Here is a 27623-nt window from a genome sequence, read left to right on the forward strand (position 1 = left end):
TCCAACTAAAGATGAAAACGGGGGTCCACAGTGCTTCTGAGGGATGTTTTCAAGGTTATATGGCAAGGTAGTTATAGTAACTCTGCAAATTTAAGAAACCAACAGGTAAATTGATTAAAACCTTATTAGCATTAGTGCAACCCCTACCCAAGGTCCTTTTATGCATCTTAAAAGCATTTGTCATTTTTGTATCGTCTTCCTCACATCTTCACATCTTGTAGATTTCAAGTAAAGGAAACCTCAGATAATCCTTGGGCCAAACAAAGAAGAAAATTAGTCCTGAGGTTTTAAGAGTTTAGGGTATTTTTAAAATTTTGAGCCATAGATCTTGTTTGTCTTTAGCTAATATTCAAACATTTTCAAATGTATTCAGTAGAAAGGGGAGAGCAGTGGAAAGAATAAGGGCTTACTTGTTTTGAATCCAACTACTTCCTGGCTTTTTGACTTTGAGCAAGTTACTAAATTTCTCTGGATCCTTGATTACTTAATATCTACAATGAAATATTACCTCATTTTGTAAGGATTGAATGAAACAGTCATAAAGCCTTAGTTTTCTTTTAGCCTTTGAATCACTTAAGGGATGGAAAAAAGAAATCACATTTCTCTTTTGTCCTCCCCCTATTCATTCCACATGTGAATAGTGATTGTGGTGTTTTATAGTGGGTGGCAGTGGTGTATCCCCCCTTCTCCTTCATATATTTTAAAGAGAGTTAGTCATCATTTACCCCTCTTCATTTTTATTGTTTGTAGTATCAGTAGGTTTGGGGGATCTTTTAAAGCTGACAAGAATGTCATCGTTCCTGCCTTTCTTTGGTTTCTCCTTTCATAGAGGATCTTCAAATGCTTCCTTGAAAGAAGAAGAATGTAAAGAGCCTTTGCTTTTCCATTCTGGGGATCATTACCCCTTATCCGACGGAGATTGGTCCCCTTTAGAGACGTAAGTATCTTTGAAGTTTCTTGGTTTCTTGAAAGAGGAAGGAGGATGTATTAATTAGCTTTTCTGTTAATCTGTAGTAATGATATTTCCCGTTTCTCTCACACAGCCGAGGAACTGAATGTTTACTTTTAACATAAATATGAATCTTTTCTCTCAATGATTATTTTATTTCTAAATTTGATCTGACTTACTCTAACAGTGTTGGCCAGTTGTGGATCTGTATAATCAGCATGGAATTTAGCCATCTACAGTTTTTTTTTTTTTTTTTCTTTTTCTTTTTCTTTTTAGTAGAGACAAGGTCTCGCTCTGTTGCCCAGGCTGGAGTGCAGTGGCACACTCATAGTTCACTGCAGCCTTAAACCCCTGGGCTCCCGTGATCCTCCTACCTCAGCCTCCTGAGTAACTGGGACTACAGGCATGCACCACTGTGCTCAGCTAAGTTTTAAATTTTTTGTAGAGACAGAGTCTCGCTGTTTTGCCCAGGCTATTCTTGAACTCCTGGCCTCAGGTGATCCTCTCATCTTGGCCTCCCAAAGCACTGGGATTACAGACATGAGACATTGTGCCCACTCATCTACAATTGTTAAAAATTCTCATCTTTTAGTGTCAACTGTTGGCTGTAACTGAATAATATAGTGGAAAAAAAAGTATAGCCATAACTGTTTATTCTGCAATCAAATCCGCGGGTGTTACGTTAGTTTGCCTGCTCTCCCTTAGCCTACAAAATTATCTTCCTTCTCATTGACTTCTTGTGAAAAGCAAATGAGATTATGAATATGCAGTGTTTACAAAGGACCTGGTAAGTCCTCTTAAGTACTAGTTGATGTCATTTTTAGTATTATTAAAGAACTCAAGTGGAAGAAATACTGGATCTTCCCTTCCGTGGAGTTTTTATATATGCAGGATAAAGTCGATAGATTCACATTTGTTTCTTTTCATCTGTCAGGCTCAGCAACACTGAAGGTTTCCCGACTTTCAAGTCATCATGTGTCTTTGTTCTGTTTGCAGCACCTATCCCCAGACGGTGTGTCCTAAGAGTGATTCCGAGCTGGAGGTGAAACCTGCTGAGAGCCTGCTCCGATCAGAGTCTCACATGGAGTGGACGTGGGGCGGATTCCCAGAGTCCACCAAGGTACTAGGGTTTACTTGCCTGTGGAAAGTGTCTGATTAAACAAGTGAAGACTCCCTCCACCCAGTAAAGGAGGCAGTTTCTGACTGAGCTCTCGTGAATGTAAATGATAGTGCTCTCATGTCATAAAAGTAAATTCAAAGTTAACATTTTTTGTAACGTTTGGACTATATATTTGCAACCGAAGGAATTCAGCAGTATTTTGTGTATATTTCTATTTACTGAATAATAATGATTGTCAGTTATTATAAGGAAATTTTAAAAGACACCTTAAACTAAAATTTTCACACTGCATTTTTATTTTTTATTTTTTTGGAGACAGGGTTCTTGCTCTGTCACCCAGGCTGGAGAGCAGTGGGTACAGCCAAAGCTCACTGCAGCCTCAACCTCCTGGACTCAGGTGATTCTCCCACACCAGACTTTCAAGTAGTTGAGACTGCAGATGTGTGCTCCCACACCCAGTTAATTTTTTAGTTTTTATTTTTTGTAGAGACAAGGTCTCACTATAACAGCTTGGTCCGATCTCAAACTCCTGGGCTCAAGAGATCCTTCTGCCTTGGCCTCTCTAGAGTGCTGGGATTACAGGTGTGAGCCACCATCCCCAGCCAACACTGAAATTTTAAACAAGAAGTTGTTAAACCTTTTTTTGCCAGCTCATAATGAAAGAAGAAAGAACTGGGAAGATAAATTTCTTGAGAGAGACAATGTTTAGATCTTCTGTTGAATTTAGGTTTTTTAAACATACATTTTGCTTATATTTGTGATCGAATTTAGACTTGCCACTTTTACACTGTTTTAACAGAGCCTTAATGTGGTCCAAGGAGGGCTAAATTTTCATTTAGTTTTCTCCGCCAAAATGAGTATTTTTTACTTCTTAGTAACTGAAAATTGTCAGTTTCCTCAGTCTTCTCCAGTATAACTTTTCAGTAGAACATTTAATGTATACGTTTTTTTTTTGAGATAGAGCCTTGCTCTGTCACCTAGGCTGGAATGTAGTGGGGCCATCTCGGCTCACTGCAACCTCCATCTCCCAGGTTCAAGCAATTATCTTGCCTCAGCCTCCTGAGTAGCTGAGATTACAGGCCCCTGCCACCATGCCTGGATGATTTTTGTATTTTTAGTAGAGACAGGATTTCATCCTGTTGGCCAGGCTAATCTCAAACTCCTGACCTCAAGTGATCTGCCTGCCTTGGCCTCCCAAAGTGCTGGGATTATAGGCGTGAGCCACCGTGCCCGGTCAGAACATTTATAAGTATCACGATATTGAGCAAAATGCAATTATTAGTTTTTCTCACTTTATTATGGAATTTTTACATGTTACAAAGTAAGATATTTAATGAATGTGTTAAGTTAAAAATAGAATGAACACATTGCCAGATTCTAACAAATACCCTGAAAGTAGTTTAATTTTTAAATAATTTAACTTTTTTAGGTCAGCAAAAGAGAACGATCTGACCATCATCCTAGGACAGCTACAATTACACCATCAGAAAATACCCATTTTCGGGTAATTCCCAGTGAGGACAGCCTTATAAGTGAAGTTGAGAAGGATGCTTCCATGGAAGACACTGTCTGTACCATAGTGAAGCCCAGACCGAGAGCCCTGGGTACACAGATGAGCGACCCAACGTCTGTGGCAGAGCTTCTCGAACCTCCTCTTGAGAGTCCTCAGATTTCATCTATGTTAGATGCAGACCACCTTCCCAACCCAACCTTAGCGGAGGCGCCCTCAGAATCCAAACCGGCAGCTAAAGTAGACTCGCCGTCAAAGAAGAAAGGTAATCATTTGTTTAATTTGGCTCCAGGTACTCTCAAATTAGATGGCAAATTATTTCAGTGTTCCACATAACATGTGATGGGTGCCTCTGTATTTGTACTCACCAGTCAAAACCCATCGCACACTTTCTTTTTCTTTTTCTTTTTTTTTTTTTTTTTTTTTTTTTTAGCTGGAGTTTTGCTCTTGTTGCCCAGGCTGGAGTGCAATTGGCGTGATCTTGGCTCACTGCAACCTCTGCCTCCTGGGGTCAAGCAGTTCTCCTGCCTTAGCCTCCTGAGTAGCTGGAGTTACAGGCACACGTCATCATCCCCAGCTGATTTTTTGTATTTTTAGTAGATATGGCATTTCACCATGTTGGCCAGGCTGGTCTCGAACTCCTGACCTCAGGTGGATCTGCCCGCCTCGGCCTCCCAAAGTGCTAGGATTACAGGTGTGAGTCACCGTGCCCAGGCCCATCACTCACTTTCTTACAATTGCTTTCCATGGCGTCCCCCTGGAAAGTCCAGTTGGAGCAGGGCCTGACTTTCGCACTCCTGTCTCCCGACTGTTGCTACTCAGTGGGTTCTTGAGAAGCATTTACTGAGAAAATAAATAATGAGTTGTAATCAATCGGTGAGTAAAATTAACCACTTTATTGATTAGGTATGTCAGTAAAGTGAAGTAGAATCTTAAAAAATTAGAATAGAGAAAAAATGTTTTCACTTGAAACATCTTCTTAGTTGAGGCTAAATTAGGTAGGTTTTTAGCAGTAATATTGGATAAAAGTAAACGCATACTAATTATGAGGGTGTGATCTCTTGTGCTGATTATTTCCCTTTAAAATAGGTAGAAGGCTAGGTGCAGTGGTTCACACTTGTAATCCCAGTACTTTGGAAGCCGAGGCGGACAGATCACTTGAGCTCAGGATTTCAAGATCAGCCTGGGCAACACAGTGAAACCCTGTCTCTATTAAACATGGAAAACTGAGCCTGGCATAGTGGCGTTGTCTGTGGTCCCACCCAAGCTGAGGTGGGAAGATCGCTTGAGCCCTGGGGCAGAGGTTGCAGTGAGCCAAGATCACGCCACCCCATGCCAGACCCTGTCTCAAAAATAATAATAATAAAAATTACCTTAAAAATTATTCTAATCACCTGAGCCCAGGGAGGTCAAGACTGCAGTGAGCTATGATTGCACCACTGCACTCTAATCCGTGTGACAGAATGAGACTCTGTCTCAAAAAAAAATAAAATAGGTAACGAAAACATCCAACTCCTGGTTCAACAGTTCTTCCTCACTTTTGGAACACAAGTTTAATCAATCAGAACATCCTTACTATTTGAAAATAAAAAGCCAACCATCACTACTCGGTACAGTAAGAGTCAGAACAGACATACTCAGAATCCTGGCCTTGGATCCTATTTTTAGGAAAGTGTGAAACCTTCCCTAAAATTACCCAACATCATATATAGCCAGCTACCTATTTCACTTAAAAAAAAAATTCTAGCGCCAAATATTAGGTAATTATAAACCAACTGAATACATATTCACTACAGGTATGGACCTTCAAGGTCACTCAGAAATAATTTATCCAAAATGAAAGAATGTGACTGTCAAAGGTGTTCATGGTCAAATCCAACCATCTAGCTAATGGTGGCTTAACTTGGCACCTGCTCTTCCACCAAAGGCCTGTAGCCATTTGTTCTGCTCTAAGAGATGTTAAGGAGGGAAATCCGGTTCTTTTAGGATAAATGCTTTGTTTTTGGAACTAATGACCCTTGTTCTTTAGCACACAGTGCAGGATCTGACTAGAGACAGGAACCCTGAGTGGTTTTTACTATTCTTTGGCCTCATTCTTTTTCCCCTCTACTTTTTATTCTACATTTTGCCTTCCCTCTCTCCTTCTCAACCCCTCTCTCCCTACATCTCTCCATTCATCCACATGCACTGTTTTATTAATAAAACATTTGAAAACAAATTGCAGGCATGACATTTCATTCTTAAATATGCCAGGATATACCTTCTAAGAATGTGAACATTCTCTGCATTGCCCCAGTACTATTGTCATCTTGAAGAATTCATGTTTACATTTCCCTAGTTGTACCAAGAATATTTTTTTAGCTGGCGTGTTTCCCAAGCCAAAATCACATCAGGGTTCACATGTTGCATTTGATTTTTATGTTTCTTTTAATTGATCTTTTTTATTTTAGAACGCTCTCTCATATACTCGTACCCACTCTACACCCGTAATAGTAACCTTTTAAAGAGCCCAGCCAGTGTCTTCCAGGCTCTCTCATGTCCTGGATTTGTCTGTTTTTTTGAAGGTGACATTCCTGTATTTTCTTAACTGGTAGTTAGCTCTAGAACATACTGCCCGCTGGAAATGGAATATGAATCACGTGTCATTTTGAATCATCTCATTGCCGATTTTAAGAAAGTAAAATAAGGTGAAATTAAGTTTAGTGATATATTTCATCTAAGCCAATAAATCCAAAATATAATTTTACTGTGGAATCAATATAAAATTATTAATGAAGTATCTTAATTTTGTTTACCTCACTTTAGCAACAGTTTAAATGCTCGGTACCCACATGTGGCTGGTGGTCACTAGAGTGGGCAGTACAGGTCTAGAGGCTTAGAGTTATTATTTGAATTGCAGATCACTTTATTGCATATATTGGGTACTCATATTGTATCTCGTGATGACCACTAATAGTAATGCTGAATGTGATTATTTAAGATGTTATCTGCCGCATCTATCCATTGTGAAGTGTTTTTTGTCCTTTTGTAGTTAGAAGGTAACGCAGGGTGGATACTTGGGCACCATGTGAATATCCTGTGCCCAGACAACCTTCCCTTCATGGTTTTAGAGTAATGCCCTCGTTCCCAATGCAGGTCGTTGCCTTAAGTTTGGTCATGCTTGTTCTTACCTATAAATATAAAAAAGACTTCACCATTAAAATATAAATTATTTAGGGGCTAGTATTACTCAATTAACAGCAAATGAGAAAATAAGTAAAATCAAAGTATGTGTATGAAGCACTGAACTTCTCTTCTATTGGCATGGATGGCTGAGAACCAACCTAAGTAAAAAGGTTGGTTGACACCTATAAAATTAAAACCCTATTCAAATCCTGCCTGTCAGTCTTACTGTTTGCAAACCTGTGTGTGTTTTGCAAAACTGTAAATGAAGAATAACTAAATTCTTACCTCTGATTTTTTTTTTAAACAGGTGTTCACAAAAGAAGCCAGCACCAAGGACCTGATGATATTTACCTTGATGACTTAAAGGGTCTAGAACCTGAAGTTGCAGCTCTTTATTTCCCTAAAAGGTAGAGTGGTCCTTTTTTATTGAAGGACAGCTCTGAAATAGTCTAATTATTTCTAGAGTAAAACATTTTATCTCAGGAAAAAAGAACAAGATGATGGTATCATTTAGCTAAATGTGATGATGGCTTCAGGTTTTGGAAAATTTAGAAATAGTTCATGTGTTATTTCAATATAGTGACTTGAAATTAATAATTACTTATGAAGACATTCTCAATACAATGAGGAGAGATACTAGTTAAACCTACGTAAGGGTATATGACTTCTGATTCGCTTTTCCTGTAGTGGTTAATACAAACTCAACATGCTTGGGGAAATTTTTTAGCATTTATTTTATTTTGTGTTTTAAAAGAAACACATCTTTATTTGAAAATGTTTTCCAAAGAATGCTTTTACTCCTTTGGAGTTGAGATCCTGAGCCTTTTCTGAGCCGGGTCTGGGTCTGGTGAGGCGCTGCCCCAGCCGCCCGTGCTCCCCACATGCCCTGCAGCCCCACAGCTGTCACCCAGCCTCCCTCACTGTCCTGCAACATTTTCCCTTTGAATTAATTCAAATAAGAGCCTCAAATATGATACACTTGGACTGCCTGCCCAAGTTCATTTCCAATCTTAGGAGAATTCTATTAAACTGTTACTCTGTGGTTACAAAAAAACAGCTTTTCTCCACGGAAAATGTGACTTGACTATACCGAGCCATAGGCACACATAATTAAACACTTGTAATGAATTACTGAAAAGTATATTTTGTTTTTTATTTGGAATAGAAAGATGGGATTGACATAAGGCTATTTAAATTGTTTACAGGTATTTTGGGAAAATTCTTTTTTTTTTTTTGAGACGGAGTCTCGCGCTGTGTCACCCAGGCTGGAGTGCAGTGGCGCGATCTCGGCTCACTGCAAGCTCCGCCTCCCAGGTTCACGCCATTCTCCTGCCTCAGCCTCCGAGTAGCTGGGACTACAGGTGCCCGCCACCACGCGCGGCTAGTTTTTTGTATTTTTAGTAGAGACGGGGTTTCACCATGTTAGCCAGGATGGTCTCGATCTCCTGACCTCGTGATCCACCCGCCTCGGCCTCCCAAAGTGCTGGGATTACAGGCTTGAGCCACCGCGCCCGGCGGGAAAATTCTTAAAACTCCTTTCTAGCTCTGTCCTAAATTTATCTCAACATATCTACTTCATTTGAAGTAATAGTTGGATTTTTTGAAGGTGAAACACTGAAGCGGCTTTATTTTAACAGTAGGAAAGTTCAAATATAAGCTGTCATAGAATTACCACCTTTTCCCCACATTTCCCAGGCCTTAATCATTTATATTGGTATTCCTTAAGTATATGTCTTAGTTTCTCTTTTAAAAAGTGAGGAGAGTAACTAAGGTGGTGATATCTTACTCCACACTACTGTAATTTACCTGTTCACAGTCACTGTCCATGCGCTAAGGAAGCTTCTTACCTCATTAACTACTTCTTGAAACATTTCATAAATATTTAAAGATAGTGAGTGAGACTCTTGTAATCCATATAAGCATAGTCATGTCGTGATCCTTACCATCTTCATTACCAAATGTACAATATTGGTAATTATCACTGACCTTTAGTATAAATCACACACTTTTGTATTCGGTGGCATCCTGAGTCAGATGGCATCCCCACGTTTGTAGATGTTGTTACTGGTTGGGGTGACACTAACTGCTGTAGAGGTGGAACCCCTGATCTTGTTGGCTACCGCGATGGAATTTTGTTTCTTGCCCCTGTGAGAACGTGCTGCGTTGGTGTTTCAGGGGAGACCTTGCCCATAGGGATTCAGGAACACAGGCTCCTTTCACCTTGAGGCTCTCCCATCCCCTTGGGGTCTCAGTCCAGAGTTTACGGGCAGCAGAGAAAGGAATGAGCAACGCGTAGGAGAGGGCCCCTGGGGAGGGGCACCACGTATCCCTTATTCACGGCTTGGTCATGTGCTCACGTGGCCACACCTGACTGCAGGCGGGCCTTGCCGTGTGCCCCAGAGAAAGAGGACACAGGTGCGGTGAACACAGAAGGGTTGGCCCTTGCCCCTTACCTCCAGTATAACAACAGTTCTGCTGATTTTCTGTTTCCAGTGAGAACATTCTGTCAGTCCAATTAATCTCAATCTTGAGGGTGTGAGTGTGCATTGCTATTAAGAGAAAAAAATATCCAAAAACCTGAATTTTTTTTGTTGATTCAAATGCAAAACAGCTTTTGAAACTGTTTAGTTACAACATATCTGTAGTCTGCTGCCACCTACTGCTCAAAGATGAGATTTGTTGGAAAGAGTGAGTAAACCGCTGGGTCATTGTTTTTTTAAATCAATATAAAAAATACTGGCTTTTTGAATAAAATAAGTGAATTTGAAAATTCTCAATATCTAAAATGTGAGCTGAAATACCTGTTGAAAGGGTATAGAGTAGTAAGCATTGGTGACCATGAGACTTAAGATGCTGTGCCGTTCGTGATTGTTCGCTCTCATATTTGCACTTAATTGCATAAGGTTTCCCTTGATCACCTTCTGAAACCTGGCTTCTGTGCCTTATCTTGAAAAATGAAAATATTCAGGAACCTCACCTTTAGCTCCTGGAAGGACAGTTATGGATATCCAGTTTATTTCTCACTGCGTTTCTTTTTCTGGGTGGGTCTTGCCCCTGGAGAATTTGCTCGTTGAATTTCCCCTTCTTTCTTTGTGAGGTGACAGGCGAACTTAGGAAAGCCTTAGTTTTTAAAGAATATAACCTTGGACTACAGTAATTTTCTACAGGATGTGTAAAGTGCCACAGCTTTTTCTAGGACGTTAGGATCAAAGGTTTCCAAGCATCAGATTTTCTTAATTACCCTGTCATTTTCATCATGGAAATGTAAATAAATACTTATAACTATTTTACTCCTTTAATTAAAAATCAGAAAGGCCATAGTTGAAATGTTTGCATTATTGTGAATGACCGTAGTGATTTTGTGACATATTTTCACACTTTCTCACTAGTACTATATTAGGTTATCTTTAATGTCATTTATGATACAATTCTAAACCCTACCTAAGAAAAGTTATGCCTGATTGTATGTCCATCTGTTCTTTTTAGGGGATGTGTTATTTGGTTTGAGCCCCCAGAGAACCATGCAGTAAACCAGGAATTCAAGGAGTTGTAATAATGCAGATCTTTTTCCCCATCCCCTGCCCACAGTGAATCGGAGCCCGGCTCCAGGCAGTGGCCTGAGTCTGACACACTCTCCGGCTCCCAGTCCCCACAGTCTGTGGGAAGCGCAGCTGCAGATAGCGGCACTGAGTGTCTCTCAGATTCTGCCATGGACTTGCCTGACGTTACCCTCTCCCTTTGCGGGGGCCTCAGTGAAAATGGAGAAATTTCAAAAGGTACGTTGGGTGTTGGTATCCCGTCTTCCTTTCAGAGAGCAGTCTGGTCATCACTTGGTTAAAACTTGCCATGTAAGCAATATCCTGCCGTTTCAGGATATGTAAGTTCTTTAGTGATTTTGTGCAGGTAACAGGTATATTCTGTAATGTCAGACCCTTACACCCTCATTTAAGGTCTTAATTGACACCTGTTTATGGGGTGGCTTTGAGGTAGTGTGTCCTTAAAGGCTCTAATTTCAAATTAAGAGGTTGGGAGTTATCAGGCCACCGTGTTTTCGGAGCCGTCAGGGTGGGATCATCACACTGCACCAGTTTTCCCGTCTGTAAAGTTACTGAAACTTTTGTGGGAGTGGGGCCCAGCTGCCCTTCTGGAAAGCACTGGGCCTTAGACATGAATATAGGGCCCTGAAGTTGTAGAAAATTGATTGTCCGCTGAGTAAAGGGTCTTTCTGGCAAAAATTAGGAGGATTACTTCCTGTATAAAGCTGGAGGGTTGGCCCACGAGAGTAAAGCTTGCTCAGGAGTCGAGAGGGAGTTTAGCAGAGATGTCAGGACGCGTTTAGGCTGGGCTGAGTGCCGTGTGCATCTGTCCTCAATTCATCAGCATTTTTTTTTAACCTTCCTTTTTGAAATGAACTCTTCTTAGTATTTCTCAGTTTGGCCTGTGGCCCCTGTTTGATTTTCTTCTAAGGAAATATTTTCTTTCCATGACTGCTGTCATCTTTTGTCTTCCCTTTCCCTTAGAGAAACTGAAGGCATGATGTGGCAGACTGTGTGGCCAGAGGCTCAGGACCATGTGTTCCTGAAGTCGTTCCTTTCCAGGGTCACAGGAAGCTCATTATGTGTCTTCTCTGTCTCTTCATTGTTTGCTTTATATTTTGCAAGAAATTTAAAGTGTGATATGGCCTGTGGTTCATTCTAGGGACAAAGTTAAATAGGTCACATTCTTTTTGTAATCCTCCTAAATGTTCAGTTTAAAAAATTATATGTGAGGGAATGAGAAATACAAAATATGTAAAATATAAAAGTTACACCTTTGTTTTAAATATTGGTGACGTAGTCTGGTAGAGTTTATTGGAAGAGGCAGAAATGGAAGTAAAGGTAAGTAATACACACATTGCCTGGAGACACAATCCAAGTGAGCAGTGTCTCTGTTAGCCTAGATCTGAGAGAATACAGGTTTAGGCACAGGGTACAAAAATTCATGGGAAGCCCTCATTCATTCTATAAGAACTCTGGATTTATTTCACAGACCTTGAGCCAAATTCTAGGGTTTGTGTGTTTGTTTGTTTTAATTCTCCAAGCAATTGTAAGATACGTGTTTTGTTGTTGTTGTTGTTTTTATTATTTAAGACAGAACCTTGCTCTGTCACCCAGGCTGGAGTGCAGTGGCACCATCTCAGCTCACTGCAACCTCCAGCTCCTGGGTTCAAGCGATTGTCATGCCTGCCTCAGCCTCCCAAGTAGCTGGAATTACAGGTTTGCGCCACCACACCTGGCTAATTTTTGTATTTTTAGTAGAGATGGGGTTTCACCATATTGGCCAGGCTAGTCCATAACTCCTGACCTCAAGTAATCGGCCTGCGTTGGCCTCCCAAAGTGTTGGAATTACAGGCATGAGCCACTGTGCTTGACCCAAACAATTTTAAGATATGTTTTGATACAACGTAGCTTGCTAAAGCTGTAAGATTATTCCCCAGTTATGCCATTGCCTGCCAGTAAAGTTTCTTCCTCTGAGAATAGAACTTAAGAGTTTTCGTGTGTGTGTGTGTGTGTGTGTGTGTGTGTGTGTGTCTGTCTGTCTGTCTGTCTGTCTGTTTGTCTTCCATCCCTCTCTAGCCACATCTGTATGTATTTTTTTGAAAGTCTCTGGTGTGTCCCATTTTACTAGTTTGTTTGTTTTCACTGGGAGACAGTGGAAAAGGAGAATAGAAAAGAAGTGTTCTTTCTTGTCCTGGGGGAAAAAAGCATTTGACATTTTGCTTTTGATGAATATTCAAAAATTAGTTTTTTTAGAAAGATGATTTTAGCCTGCAATTTCTGCAGTGCACAGAGTATTAAAATAATCTCATAGGGATTTATATAATCTCTAACCAAATTGATTATTATTTTACATTGCAGAAAAATTCATGGAGCATATCATTACTTATCATGAATTTGCAGAAAACCCTGGACTTATAGACAATCCTAACCTTGTAATAAGGATATATAATCGGTAAATACTCCAGCTTTTATAATTGTTAAATACTTTTGCCGTTTTTTTACAAGCGCCATTTTTAACTGTTACTTATCAAAGTTTCCCTTCTTATAAAACTTGTCATCTCATATAAATTAGCCACTGGGCAATGACTTTGAAGTGAAAGTAAAGCTTCAATTTTATTTTTAAATGAAGTATTGAAACGTTACTCTGTTTGATAGATTTTACGGCTTTTCTGTTCAGAGAAGTTGTGCTTGAAGCTGTGATTCATGTGACAAAAAATTTAGCTGATCATCTTTATTGAAAAGAATGAGCAATTTTATGTGTCATTTCTCTCCTCTCTCCCTTCCCCATTCTTCCCTCCCCTCCTCTCTCGCTCACTTTCACTGTGTAATGGTTTTGCACAATTTTTGTTTCTCACAGTTACTATAACTGGGCTTTGGCAGCTCCCATGATCCTTAGCTTGCAAGTATTCCAGAAGAGTTTGCCTAAGGTGAGGCGATCCACCATCTGCTGCCTTTCTGAAAGCATCCACTGCGTCCAGTACTGACACAAATCCATGTGTGCATATTTCTGACCTGGGTACTAGTCAAAGTTTTACTTGAGCTAAATATTTAATATAAAAGATCAAAGTCATATGTACCCACTCAAAATATCTCATGCCCAAACTCTAGGAAATTAGCAGGGCTGCCACTTCTTTATTTCATTTTTAGTAGATATAAATACTAGTTTCTGATGGTCTGTAAAAGTTGAGAGATTTTTCTAATCATAAGTTAAATATGGACATGAATGAAAAAAACGTTTTCTCCCATTAATATGGGAAGAAGCAGCAAGAAGGAGGTGATGTAGCCAAGAGAAGCTTGACATCAGTGTAGTTAGGGCAGATGGTGGCTAACATACCTGTTATATACAAACTCACAATTGGTTTTTAATCTGTCCACCAAGAAGACATCATCAGCCTAGTTGGCCCTCTTAACTCATAAGGACCACATTTTCCATAGATAGATAAATTAGATTTGCCCACCTGTCAGCCCCTAAGGTCCTACATAGCAGACCATGTGGTCTCATGCCACAGAGCTGTCACAAAGCTGTGCTGCCATGAAAGTAGGACAGGCTCTGTCTCTCGGAGTTGTTAAAAACGCTAGAGGAGTCTGGGAGGTGTGGAGAGAGCATCGCTCACATTCTCACATTCCATAGTAAGGCCCTGTCCTTCAGGCTAGCATAGAATGTAGGTGCTGTGTGGTCAATAGATTGCCCAGACTAACCCAGCTTGGTTGTTTTCAGGCCACAGTTGAGTCCTGGGTCAAAGACAAGATGCCAAAGAAATCCGGTCGCTGGTGGTTTTGGCGAAAGAGAGAAAGCATGACCAAACAGGTAACAGACCTAGAGGTCATCATTTCCATGGGCTGAAAGAATCTTTCATTTATTCAAAAAACCTTTTTGTCAGGCACAGGAATGTGGACTGTATAGTGCGATCTTACCATATAGCAGTTTCCATTTTTGAGCACTTACGACGTGCAGGTGCTGTCCCAAGTGCTTTGCATACATTACCTTGGTCCTTTACTGTAGCTCAGCACTAGAGATGTTGGAGTTGCCATTTCATGGGTAAGGAAAGTGGGTGCTTCACAAAGTCACGTAACTGGTGAGAGACGGAGCTGGGGCAAGACCTTGAGTCTGACTCCAGAGCCTGTGCTCTTTCTACTGCGCTGCATTACCTATCAGATAGGAGCAGAAGGTTGTCGTCCCCCTGCACAGCTCCAGATACAAATAACCAGAATCTGTCCCACCAGGTCTCCATGGAAATTCATCCAGAGAACTATACTAAACAAGCAGCAGAGCAAGTTTTTTCCCCAACACCTTCTGAAAAAGAGGGTTCAGGGAGTTTCCACCTGTTTTTCAAATGTCAGAAGGGAAGTCATGCCTGAACCAAGTTCATGTCCACATCAGCATGCGGGGGGCTGCCTTTCAGTCCCTTCTGAACACGCTGAGTTACTCCCAGGAGGAGAAGGAAGCTGGGGACCTAACAAGTGTGGGTCGCTTGTGTTATGTTTTGTGACTTGAAATGGTGCTCTTAAAATGCTTTACTTCTGGGTCTGTAGGGACAGTGATTTGCGTAGAAGCACATGACTTCTGTCTTAGGTTTCTAATTCTTTGGCTCAGAGTCGAGAAAGTCTGGTTTTTGAGCATTTTTAAGTTGTGGGTTCAGAAAGCAGTTGTGTTCTTTCCTAGAGAGGGCTGCTGATGCACTTGGCTTATCGGTAGGGAAAAAATTGCATGTTGCCATTATCATCTTGCTGTTACAGCTGCCAGAATCCAAGGAGGGAAAATCTGAGGCACCGCCAGCCAGTGACCTGCCATCCAGCTCCAAGGAGCCGGCCAGCGCCAGGTGGGTGCCCTGTCCTCTGCCCAGCTCATAGCACTCAGGCCCTCCTCGCAGGGCCATTACTTCTAAGTTGATTTGGCAGCTTTTTTAGTTCTTGGAACATCTTCTACAGATATGACATGATGTGATATATTTGTGCCACTCAGCAGATGACAACTGCTTTTCTAAAAAACATCACCAGCTTAGAAAAATAAACACCTCCCTCCTTGTGGAGCCGTGGCATCAGCGTATGGGAACGGGTTGTCCCCGGTGCCCGTGCTCCCATGCATCCCATCCAGAGCCACAGGGAGACATAAAAAATAATCTGAAGGTTGGCTTGGGTGGATTTCATTTCCTGGAAGAAATAGCATTCTTTGGACAGTGAGGGTGAGCAGCCCTGAGGGGAGTTGCTCACGATACGCCCTGTTCCTGCTTCTGCCTGTCCACCTCCCCCAGGCCGGTGCGTGCTTGCTTCTCCCAGCCCTTGCCTGTCTCATTTAGTGTCTAAGGCTGAGGTTTTATTTTCTTGCCCCTTACCAGCCCCCATCCTGTGTCTTTTAAGGGGTGTCTAAAATCTTTCTTACTAGTTTTTGATTTTTTCTAGAGTCTCACTGTGTCACTCAGGCTGGGATGCAGTGGCGCAATCATAGCTCCTCGGGTCATGCAATCCTCCTGCCTCAGCCTCCTGAGCAGCTGGGACTACAGGCGTGGGACACGATGCCTGGCTAATTTTTACATTTATATTTTGTAGAGACAGGGTCTTGCTATGTTGCCCAGGCTGATCTCAAACTCCTGGGCTCAAGCAATCCTCCTGCCTCAGCCTCCCAAGTAGTTAGGACCACAGGCAAGTGCCACTACCCCTGGCTAATTTTTAAATGTTTCATAGAGACTAGGTCTCCCTATGTTGCCCAGGATGGTCTCAAACTCCTGGCTCAAGCTGCCCTCCTAACTCGGCCTCTCAGAATGTTGGGATTATAGGTGTGAAGCACCGCGCACCCAGTCCCAAGTTTTGTTAAATCATTGTAGACAATTATGTTTTCTTTAATTTGTACCTTGTGAAACATACATACCCTTTTCAACAAGAGTCAGTAGACCTTCTGGCATTCACTGGGCATAGCAGAAAACAGCAGGTCGCAGTCAGAAAGTAAGTACTTGCCAGTTATGCAAGTGGCCTTATCAGTTAACAAGATGAGTATTTCAGGCACGAAGAGCTGTGGATACGGGAGAATGGCAGGAGGGATAACTCTACCCATTCCTAGAAAGGATTTAGGATGTCTTTATTTTCATGATCCTCAATGAAAAGCTCTCATCAATAAAAGGCCGTGCTGCCTCTTCCGTAACTGGGCTAATGTTGAACAGGCCGGCCGAGAATGACTCCTCGAGTGATGAGGGGTCACAGGAGCTCGAAGAGTCCATCACAGTGGACCCCATCCCCACCGAGCCCCCAAGCCACGGCAGCACAACTTCATATAAGAAGTCTCTGCGCCTCTCCTCAGACCAGATCGTGAGTCTTGCGTGATCCGCGTTGTCCAGTAGGACTTATTTTAGTAACGGTTTAATTTGGTGCACATCCTCTTCTGTCCACCTGTCCCCAGCTGCATACGTGCCACACGGCATGGTCGTGTCAATGCCTATCCGTAGTGGAACCACGACCCCCACCCCCAAGAGCTATCAGGCCCACCTGGGGGACCTGTGGCTTGGGTCCTGCCACCCACCCCAGACCTCCTTCCTCCTCCATCTCTGAGAGTCAGTCGTACACAGCTAACCCAGCGCTGAGCCAAGTACTGTCTCTTAGGAGCCACAGCAATAGAGAAATGACATTTTAGACACAATTTCTCCTCTCTTATTTCCCACCCTGACTTTGACCCATTTTCGGTATGAAAAGGTCTTGCTGGGACCAGAGCAGGCTGTGCTAAAGCAGTAATTCTCAGTTATGGAAGAAGAGTAGTAGACCTTTTGCTTTGTGGAGGTTCAGAGAAGTCCTTGGAACTCCAAAATACTGTTCAGGCAGTGGCTCCCTCAGTGTTGTTAGCTGTGCCTGGCACAGGGTGGGCTGTGTCTAACACCACGGAAACCATCCTGCCTCTTGCTGGGATTCTGAGACACCAGTTGTTGTTCTGTAAATTTTTAAATCGTTTCAAACTGTATGTTTTCAGCTGATTTTCTTTATTCTTATGCTTTTTAAAAAGGCAAAACTGAAGCTCCATGATGGTCCAAATGATGTTGTGTTTAGTATTACAACCCAGTATCAAGGCACCTGTCGCTGTGCAGGGACCATTTACCTGTGGAACTGGAATGACAAGATCATCATTTCTGATATTGATGGGACAATAACCAAGTAAGCTCAATCCTTCGGGTGGGTGGCCGGGAGCAGCCCCGTGCCCAGGGAGGGGCAGGCAGTGCGTGGTGGGGAGTTCCTCACCTGGGGCTCGAAGCCCTCAGCCAAGGCATTTTATAAGCCATATGCCCTGAGGTGTCCCCAGTATCGTCCACATGGGGTCATTTTTTTTGCATGGAGGAGATGGTGAGGGTGCATAACAAATGTCAAAAATCACTTTTGGAAAGATTTAGTTATTTGGTTTCAATTCTGATATGAAAACAAAGAAGCCCCTTGACATTAGGGTAGAGGAAAAGAGAATGTGTGGTGGTCAGTTACCTCCGAACACACGCATCTGGTTCTCGTGAGACTCCACTTTCAGAAGCACCTCGGTGGGTGCACTTGCATGGGACGGCCTTGCAGTTGCTTGAAGCTGAAACCCCTTTCAAGAGTGTCCCACCACCAATTAGTTATTGGCAGCTGATAGTCAACCAAATAGGAAAACACTGTATGTGTTTGATTCCTGATACCTTTTTCCTGTTTCTACTGTCGTCTTAGGTCGGATGCTTTGGGACAGATTCTCCCACAGCTGGGCAAAGACTGGACTCACCAGGGTATAGCAAAGCTCTACCATTCCATCAATGAGTAGGTACCCTCCCCACATGTTAACTCGCTCTGGTGAGCTGGAAGCTTGCTTTAAGAACAATAGAACAATGGTGTAAGTCTTCAGTCCACACAGGTCATGTGTTTATGCTGAAGCATCCCCGTCTTCCTCACTCCTTTCCTGTTGATGGTGTGGGAGCCGTGTGCACCTGGCATTGACATCAAACCATGTGTCTTACCTGTGTCATCTCAGTTAATTCTCATGGTGCTGTGTTTCAGGCACTGCCTACATCTATAACTAGAACAATAGTTATTTTTATTTATTTATTTTTTTTTTGAGACGGAGTCTCGCTCTGTCGCCCAGGCTGGAGTGCAGTGGCGCGATCTCGGCTCACTGCAAGCTCCGCCTCCCGGGCTTACGCCATTCTCCTGCCTCAGCCTCCCGAGTAGCTGGGACCACAGGCGCCCGCCACCTCGCCCGGCTAGTTTTTTGTATTTTTTTTAGTAGAGACGGGGTTTCACCATATTCGCCAGGATGGTCTCGATCTCCTGACCTCGTGATCCGCCCGTCTCGGCCTCCCAAAGTGCTGGGATTACAGGCTTGAGCCACCGCGCCCGGCCAATAGTTATTTTTTTAGCTAGAATTTAACAAGATAGCTGATTTTCATTTTTGGTTTATTTTCTGGGTATTTTAAAATCGTATTTCTTTTTTTTGAGATGGAGTTTTGCCCTTGTCACCCAGGCTGAAGTGCGACGGTGTGACCTTGGCTCACCGCAGTCTCTGCCTCCCAGGTTCAAGTGATTCTCCTGCCTCAGTCTCCCGAGTAGCTGGGATTACAGGCACGTAATTTTGTATTAGTGCGGATGGGGTTTCATCATGTTGGTCAGGCTGGTCTCGAACTCCCAACCTCAGGTGATACCCCCGCTTCGGCCTCCCAAGGTGCTGGGATTACAGGCATGAGCTACCGCACCCAACCTTAAAATTGTATTTCTTTGAGTAGATAGTGCACGCATGCATGGGGGAAATAGTTCTTGCATGGGCTGCTCTCTCTTGTGGCACCCTTTGCGGGGAAGATAGCAGTGCCATGGCCTTTGTGGGTTCCTAATACATATATTACATTGATCTGAAGAATCTCAGTATCTTCAGCATTAGTTGAGAATGCCATAATAGGAAAATTACGAGTATGTCAGTTACCTGGGTATAATTTTGCTTCTTGTCTGATGGAGTGGTTTGCATCTTGCACATTGCCTTTATAAATAAGATCCCCTGTATTTTTTTCTTTACAGTGTGTAATTTAAAGATAGTCCAAGGTTTTTTCTGTCCTCTAATCTGGTTTTCATGGACTAGATGCCGAACATTTTATATCAGTACTTAGAAATTTAACATAATCCTTAGTTGCCTGTACATCCATTTTTTTCCCACGTTTTCCATGGAAAGGTGAAACCTCTATAATCCTAAGCAGTTTCCTACTAAATTTGAGAATTTGGGTTTCACAGTAAACGAGAGGAACTTTATTTGGATCTTTTAAAAGAAAAGCGTGGGCCAGGCATGGTGGCTCACACCTGTAATTCCAGCACTTTGGGAGGCTGAGGTGGGCAGATCACCTGAGGTTAGGAGCTCAAGACCAACTTAGCCAACGTGGTGAAACCCTGTACCTACTAATAAATATAAACGTTAGCCGGGCATGGTGTCACATGCCTGTAATCCCAGATACTTGGGAGGCTGAGGCAGGAGAATTGCTTGAATCCGGCAGGCGGAGCTTGCGGTGAGCCGAGATGGCACCACAGCACTCCAACCTGGGTAACAGAGTGAGACAAAACAAAAAAGAAAAAAGTATCAGGGTTTTTTGTTTATTGTTTTTCCTCTTAACCAGGGCTAACAGGGTGTATTTTCTTTCAGGAACGGCTACAAGTTTCTGTACTGCTCGGCCCGTGCCATTGGCATGGCCGACATGACCCGTGGCTACCTGCACTGGGTCAATGACAAGGGCACGATCTTGCCCCGGGGCCCCCTGATGCTATCCCCCAGCAGTTTGTTCTCCGCCTTCCACAGGTACCTTTCTGGCAGGCAACTTGCTGCCCCACATGCTGGGCCCAAGGTGGGGGGATGTGTGGGAACAGATCTCAGATGTTGGAGCTGCCAGGCCTCTCCCAGTTCTTTGGTTCCTGGTGGTGTCCTACCACATAACTGCTCACCTGCCATGTGGTGGGCCTGGTGAAGAAAGGTTCTAGAAACTGTCAAGTTTTCTCCTTCCCTAAACTTCCACTCAAATTTTCATAGTTATTAGACTGGCAAATAAGGAGAAGGAAAGATTCCAGTTACAAAGGATTAAAGAAATTGGGTGGTTGTGAGCACTAAAATTTTTTTTAGAACCACTCAATGGGGAAAAACTACCATTTTGAGATTGGTGATTGTATTTGTATTTTTTTCTTAGAGAAGTGATAGAAAAGAAACCAGAGAAGTTCAAAATTGAGTGTCTAAATGATATCAAGAATCTGTTTGCCCCGTCCAAGCAGCCGTTCTATGCTGCCTTTGGAAACCGTCCAAATGTGAGTATCGCCTGGGCTCTGAGTTCTGATACGGGTGAAATTCAGAGGGATGTACTTTGTGGGGCATAGCCATCTCCCAATTCTCAAAGCAGTTTTGTAAGCAAAATGACACGTCTGTTCTGCTGGCTCAGTTTTCACTGGACCTGTTCCAAATATCTGTAGCAACTGGGGAGGTCCTGTAGGTGCAGATCTGCCCCAGAATTTATACGAAGGATGCTTTTCCATCATTTCTGCGGCTGCCATTCCATATCCTCAGGCAGCTCCGGCTCCTCTTCTAAGCAGTTCTAAGCTGCGTCCTTAGATCACCCCAGAGCCAGGGTCAGTGCTGGCCCTTTGCTAACACTTCCCAACCTGCCTACCTTCCGCAGGGCCATCGGGCCTCAGGTGAGCAGATGTGGCTTCCCTGGCCTCTTCTGTACCAGGGCCCCTGGCCTCCCTTTGGTGGCTGCCCAAGTTATCTGACTCTCCAAGCACCACTCTGTAGTTTATGTTTGTCTAAAGCTCGGTTTCGGTGGCAACGGCACTGTGCCGCCTCCACATGTTTTCTGTCGAGTCTGTGTGTGCAGCGCTGCTGGCTCACGAGGAGCCTGAGAAGCAGCTCCTGAGTTCTCCTCCCTGGAGTCACCCGCTTGCTGTTTTCTTCTGCAGGATGTCTATGCCTACACACAAGTTGGAGTTCCAGACTGTAGAATATTCACCGTGAACCCCAAGGGTGAATTAATACAAGAAAGAACCAAAGGAAACAAGTCATCGTAAGTACATTCTCAGCTCTCAGCCCAGCGCCCTGCAGCCAGGGGTACAACTGGGGACAGACAGACCCTGTCCGTTTCCCCCCGATCGATCCTTGAGATCAGGCCCCAATCAAAGGATCACTACATCTCTGTGGGTATCTCTCTTTCACAATAACTATTCAAGGGGTCCCTGGTTCTCCTAGACTTGTAAGAGGGAGTTTGAGCCCTGGGATGGGACTGGGGCCTGCCTCTGAACCTGCCCGTCTGAGCGATCTGAGTGACAGCTTCACAGCCCCCCGTCTTGTGCCTTTGACCGATCTTGAAGTGATAGCCTGTGCCTCTTCCCCAACCCTTCTCTTAGGTATCACAGGCTGAGTGAGCTCGTGGAGCATGTGTTCCCCCTTCTCAGTAAGGAGCAGAATTCTGCTTTTCCCTGCCCGGAGTTCAGCTCCTTCTGCTACTGGCGAGACCCGATCCCTGAAGTGGACCTGGATGACCTGTCCTGAGGCGGCACCTCAGTGGGTGGGCAGGGCTCGGTCCCCCTCCCCACAGCAAGGGAAGGCAGCTGGCTCTTCTGCTGACCTCGGATACCAGCCTTCCCCAGCGGGGACAGGCGCTCCTGGAGCTGGTCCCACCGCCCTCCTTTGCCTTCCCAGGCTGGCTGCTGAGGCTCGGCAGGTCTGCAGCTCAGCAACTGGAAGGAGAAGGGAGGAACTGGGCTGGGGCTGGAGGCCTGGGATCCCTCCTCCGTGGGTTGCTACACGTTTCCTGCTGTGAGCTAGGGGCTACTTCCATTGCATCATTTTAAAGGAAGAGAAAAGCAGCTAAAAAAGAGTGGACCAAACCACTGCACACAGGGCAGTGTTACAGTTTCCACTGGGCAGTTGAGGTGGCTTCTCTAACTGGGGCTGTCAGATCACTGAACTGCTGCAGGCCCAGTCAGTGATGCTGGCTGAAGCTGCCTGTGCACGTTTCTTCTCTGGGCGCCTCATTTCCTGCTACACTGAAGAAGTCAGCTGCTCCAGTGGACCAAGTTGGGCAAGACCCCCACCCCCCATAGGGCCCATGCACCAGAGCCACTGAGCCCAGTCCCATAAACCTGGCCCTCTTTGGGGAAAGATCCCCACAGAGCATCCTCCTCTCATCTGTGATGACTCCACGAGCCCTTTTATTTCTTAGACCTCACCAGAAGAAGAACAGGTCTCACAGGTATATATTTGATGTCTGTAATAACAGTGGGAAGGTGGGTCTTAAGGAAAACCAAACTCCCCCCCACCACCCCCCCCCCACAAACAACTCTGCTTTTAGGAGACCTCAGAAATGCGGATAGGCAGTTGAGTGGGTCCTGGAAAGAGCGCTGGATCCCTCTGCTTGCTGCCTGGTGCGGGCCTTTGGAAAACGTCTTGCTTTGGGACAGGACTTCTAAAATTCCGTGATTCAGATTTGTCAGGGAAGCACAGTGAAGCTGCTTAAAGGCACTGGCTAGCAGTGTGTGACTTTGGCTTTTGGAATCACACCCTGTAATCGGGCCTGTGAAAACCGTGTCAAAGAGGGATCTTGGAGCTCCTATGGAGCAGACTGACCCCGAGCAGTGTCCCCAGCCCAGCCCTGAGAGACCCCATGGGGACACGGGTGCCTGTGTATTTCACTAAAATATCCATGGTAGCTCCCTTTACTGATGCGGTTGTAATGAGCTCACATCACATCTGAAGAGATGGCACCAGGGAAAGGTGTGCCATAAGCTGCTCTAGAGATTTTGGTATGCTGAGTGTTGACAGAGCTGCACTGTAAAATCGAGAGAACTGGCAGGAGCCCAGAACCAACCCCACGTCTTGGTCTCCATGGGCAAGAACACAGGACGCGGTGGTTCCTGAGCAGAGAGGGATCTGCAGATCCAGGCTTGGTGCTCGGGGTGGTCTCATGGCCAACTCTTCATGCCCCTGCCGTTCTAGTGCAACCTCTACATGTTTTAGTTTGCTTCTCCTAAAATAATGCTGATCTAGAGATAGAGAAAATAGGGGTGGATATTTTTCCAGATTGGAGAGTTGAAAGTCCCTGACTGATTTCAGCCATTTTTCCTAGTGCTGTTGGATGCAGAGACAGTGTTGAAATCCCCTAAGCACAGTTCTCAGTGGCAAAACCTAGGAAGGCTCATGTTCCCAGAGAAGGGACCACATGAGCCTTCTCCCATGCAAAGCTTCCCCCAGTTTAAATAGTTCACAAGGACTATTTGTTTAATGAGTTTATTTATGTACAGTAGGTTAGGGATCCTGGGTTCTGTTTATATGAAGTTCTACCCAGTTTGTGAATTGAAATTCTAGTACAGCAGCCATGCAGCCACCTTATTTCATAGCTGCCATCTGTGTGTCCTCTTGAATGCCTTCTATTTAGAGGAAGAATGAGAGCTTTATGTGCTTAACTGAGCTTATAGTAGGACTTCTTTGCATATGTATGGTACTGAAAAATCAATATACATCTTTAATCCTTTTTAGGTTGTCCTTTAAAGAGTTTTTGACTAGTTTCTTTTTCTTGACAGTTCTTCTCTTTGGACACATGGGCCTTCTTAGAGGGTTCAGTCTAGGACCCGGCTCTCCTGGCCCTGTGTTGAGGGTAGCTGGTCCCTCTGTCCCTGTGTCTGCTAGCACTAGACTTTGTTGCTACACAGATTGATCCAGTGGGTACATAGGCTAATTAATGTGAGTCTTTTTCCTTGTTTAAAGGAGTCCCTCTTGCTGAAAGTACATGATTACTATTGCTGTAGTGTTAGGAAAGTATTAAGTTTGTGCTGAAAATCCATTGCCATTTGGTACAAATGCCATTTGTTCTTTCTGTGAAAGAGATGCCCTCGAGTGTGTTTGTACACAAACCCTTAGGATGGTGAGTTGAAGCATCACCCTCGCGCTATCTTCAGTGACGGGTGACAGCTCAGGGAGATGGCAGGCAGATTGGGCTCTTAAGTCATTATTCTCTCAGTTACTCCATTGGTGAAGTGGCCCTTTCCCTCTAAGTCTCGTATCTGCTTTGCTGTCTGTGTGCTGAGGCTCGTCCTGTGTGAGTTGCTGTCTGCCTCTTGTCCGGCTGTGAGGTGCTCGTGTAGACCTGGAGCATGCAGGCTGCCTCCTTGTTTGGGTACTGTGTTGTGTTTTGCTCTGTCTAAAAACATCTGCATAGTTTTCAGCTGGAAAAAGAAAAAACTTAAAAATGGGATGTCCTAAAATGAAAGCTGCTCAAAGTCACAGAACAAGCGAGGGACAAAGGAGATAGGATGACTGGGAAGTGCTGGCCCTGAATAGCCCCTGCGACTGGGGCCTGCACACAGCCCTTCCACAGTTGGCACTGTGGGTGCAGGCCAACCCTTTAAAGAACAAACAGAAGTCGGCTCTGTCACTTTTTGCAAATTGGCAAAAACGGACTTCCAGGGAGTTTCATCTTGATCATCCTATGATGTTTTCCCATGTTTTTGAGCTTCCGGGGTTTACTAAAATTGGTTAAAAATTGAGTCTTTTCCTGAAGTAAGTGCTCTTTCCAGGTGAAAACTACTCTTTTGGTTTTGTTTGAAAGAAAGAAAGGGAGGGGAAACTTTGCTCTTTTAATAATTATGTTCAGCCTATGATGAAGTATTTGATTATTAGACAGCAACGTCACTAATAAGTTTTAAGTTGTCCAAAGTTAATTGTAAACATCAGTACAGTACTCTTAGTTACAGTAAAGCAATTGTCGCAAGATGAATGGCTCATATTTTGGTGCAGTGTTTGATGTTCAAAACAAAATGTTACAACAATAAACGAACATACACTGAATGCATTCGGCTCTTTTCTTCAGGGGACATTGAAACCATCTTTTTAGATTCTTGCCAGAAATTGGTAATTTCCATAAATTAGTATCTTGATCTTTGCTGACACTTAAATTTGTCTATAGGAGGAGCTCCTTTTTGTTGCTGATTCTTAAAACCTGGCTCCAGAAGTACAGCTACACCCCCAGGAACTAACCTCTTGCTTTGTACCTTCTGCCAGGAAGTGACCCATCCTATGTGACTTGTGCTGTGGTCTCGCGGCTGTCCAGGAGGCTGTGTTTACCTCCTATCCCTAAGCCCTTGAATTCCCTGGGAGTCCTGTCCAGGGCCCCTGGACACCCCACCTTTCCTTAAACCGTTCCTCAGGGTAGATACGATTTAGCAATCAATCCTGATGTTTCCATCGCAGAGTCAGAGGGAACTTTGATCAAAACCACATCTCATCTATTATTTAAATACCGACCTTTTGTCCTCTCAGATTGCTGGGCCCTTACCAGATGCAGCACGTGCGGAACCCTGCATCCCAAAGGCCCGCGACAGGAGCGCGTGTTCAGGATGGAAACGTTTTGCATTTCATGCCTCCTCGCCATGACGTGATGGCAACCATGGGTCTTTAGGAACACAAAAGGAGAGCTCAGGGACATTGGTTACAAAGGAAATGGTCTTTACCCAGAGCAGCTTTGAGGGCTTCAGGGGAGCAGTGGACTTTGCATCCCTGAGCTCTGAGGATGTGCCTGTGCGTGGCTTCTTTCTGTTGTGCCCTGCACCCACTGGAGTTGGCGTGTGTCCTTCCCTTTTCCTTCCCGTTTATAGGATGGTATAAGGAAAATACACATTTATGTTTGGAAAGGGGCTGTGGTGTGGATATGTGCAAAGCTGGGTGTCCAAGCTACAGGCATGAGCTTCAGTGACTCCAATCACAAATACTCCCTGTTAAGCTGCAAATACATAAATTGTGAGAAAATTAGTCATCTGGGAAAGCTAGATTAACATGCCAACCAGGAAGTAATTTCAAATGCAGTTTAAGGTTTGCATTTATTTACGATACCATTTTGTTTTTAATCATGTAAATGAAGCCATTTGTCAGTGTTACCTGGAGGTGAGGAGGGGATGTCACAGTCCTCTACTTAAGAAGTGTCCTGACCTTTTCTCAGCAACAACTTGATATCAGAAGTTGTGAACTTGGCTGGGTGTGGTGGCTCACACCTGTAATCCCAGCACTTTTGGGAGGCCAAAGTGGACAGATTGCCTGAGCTCAGGAGCTCGCAGCCAGGCTGGGCAACACAGTGAAACCCGTCTCTGCTAAAATACAAAAAATTAACCGAGCGTAGCGGCATGCACCTGTAGTCCCAACTACTCGGGAGGCTGAGGTAGGAGAATTGCTTGAACCCAGGAGGCAGAGGTTGCACTGAGCCGAGATCATACCACTGCACTCCAGCCTGGGCAACAGAGTGAGACTCCATCTCAAAAGAAAAAAAAAAAAGTAGTGAGCTTGTTCCCGATTATGTCTCAGGGTTTGGTTGCCTCTGACTCCCAGGCATGCTACTTCAGGGGTGATGACTTGAAGGGCTGCTCCGAACCTCACAGCCTTAAGCTCAGCTGACCTTGTTCTGCTGCCTGTACAAAAAGACAGCCTTTCCCTTTCTAAAGATGTCTCCTAAGTGGGCCAGGATCCAGCTGTCATCCTGCTTTATCTCAAAGTAGAGGCAGGCTCCAGCCATGATGAGGCGTGTTCTGTTTTGCCTGTCTTGAATACACAGAGCTGAGATTCACCTTTGTTGGTGAGTAGAGACGCACTGACAGGAGGACTGGGTTTTACCCGATGTTCCAGACCCTTCTGCGGAGTAGGAAAAGCAGCAGGTAGTCATTGCCCACCTTCTACCTGGGCCCTGCCCCTGCAGCTCTTGAGCACGTCCCCTTGGGCGCTGACTGCGGTCTTTTCAAAAGGAGCGTGAGGGGAGAGGGCGATGGCGCGTGCCGGCTGGGTTTTCCTGAAGACGCTGCTACACTGGGGCTTTTTCCATGAGTCATTCCTAGGACAGCCAAGGATACTCTGACAGCTCCCTTGAGCCGGTTCCCCAGCTGTGGTAACGGGGTGAGATGCCATTCTGCCTCCCGCTGCTGGACAAAGAGATCCAAATTTTAAATAGTAAAACGGCAAATCTTTAGTTCTTGCTCATATCTTACCTAGCTGTGGCTGGGGGAATAAATAGGAACTCTAAAGTGTCCAGTGGCCACTCTGTAAATTCATTTGCAAACAGTTCTTAAAGCATTTTTTACAGCGTAAGATCATCTTCTGGGCCAAGGAAACTGCAGCTCTTGTTTCTACTGTCCAAACCTTTCCCCAGGGGGACTTGATTAACCAGTAGGTTTTACCAACCTGATCCACAGAGACTACCTTGAACTGAGGGTGCTGAGAGGTCTCCGTGGCCACTGGTGACAGATCAATACTCCTGGGCCTCCCCTCAGTGGAGGCGTCTCGCTGTGTGACGATGCCGTGTTCTCAGATGGGCTTAGCTGTCAGCGTGTGGCCAGCGTTAGGTTGAGCCT

General features: G+C 44.3%; 1 protein-coding gene across 6 annotated transcripts in view; it reads left to right on the forward strand.

Annotated features, from left to right (window-relative positions):
- LPIN2 (lipin 2) overlaps positions 1–25922 on the forward strand; it is a 94576-nt gene extending 68654 nt beyond the window's left edge. For 5 of the 6 annotated variants that reach the window (XM_009192473.4, XM_009192470.4, XM_009192474.4 and 2 more), the window contains exons 5-20: positions 830–937; positions 1946–2069; positions 3499–3844; positions 7052–7151; positions 10333–10520; positions 12642–12735; positions 13141–13210; positions 14002–14091; positions 15021–15103; positions 16439–16583; positions 17269–17417; positions 17955–18041; positions 19900–20052; positions 20435–20549; positions 21198–21301; positions 21642–25073. In XM_009192473.4, coding sequence (XP_009190737.1) covers positions 830–937; positions 1946–2069; positions 3499–3844; positions 7052–7151; positions 10333–10520; positions 12642–12735; positions 13141–13210; positions 14002–14091; positions 15021–15103; positions 16439–16583; positions 17269–17417; positions 17955–18041; positions 19900–20052; positions 20435–20549; positions 21198–21301; positions 21642–21786 — 2101 coding nt within the window. In that variant the 3' untranslated portion in view covers positions 21787–25073. Of the gene's footprint in view, positions 1–829; positions 938–1945; positions 2070–3498; positions 3845–7051; positions 7152–10332; positions 10521–12641; positions 12736–13140; positions 13211–14001; positions 14092–15020; positions 15104–16438; positions 16584–17268; positions 17418–17954; positions 18042–19899; positions 20053–20434; positions 20550–21197; positions 21302–21641; positions 25074–25551 lie in introns of those variants that run through there. The other variant, XM_009192471.4, reaches the window with a different exon arrangement.
- Positions 25923–27623: the final 1701 nt, after the last annotated feature.

The sequence above is a fragment of the Papio anubis genome, chromosome 19 (genome assembly GCF_008728515.1).
Source record: "Papio anubis isolate 15944 chromosome 19, Panubis1.0, whole genome shotgun sequence".
Classification (NCBI taxonomy): Eukaryota; Metazoa; Chordata; class Mammalia; order Primates; family Cercopithecidae; genus Papio; species Papio anubis.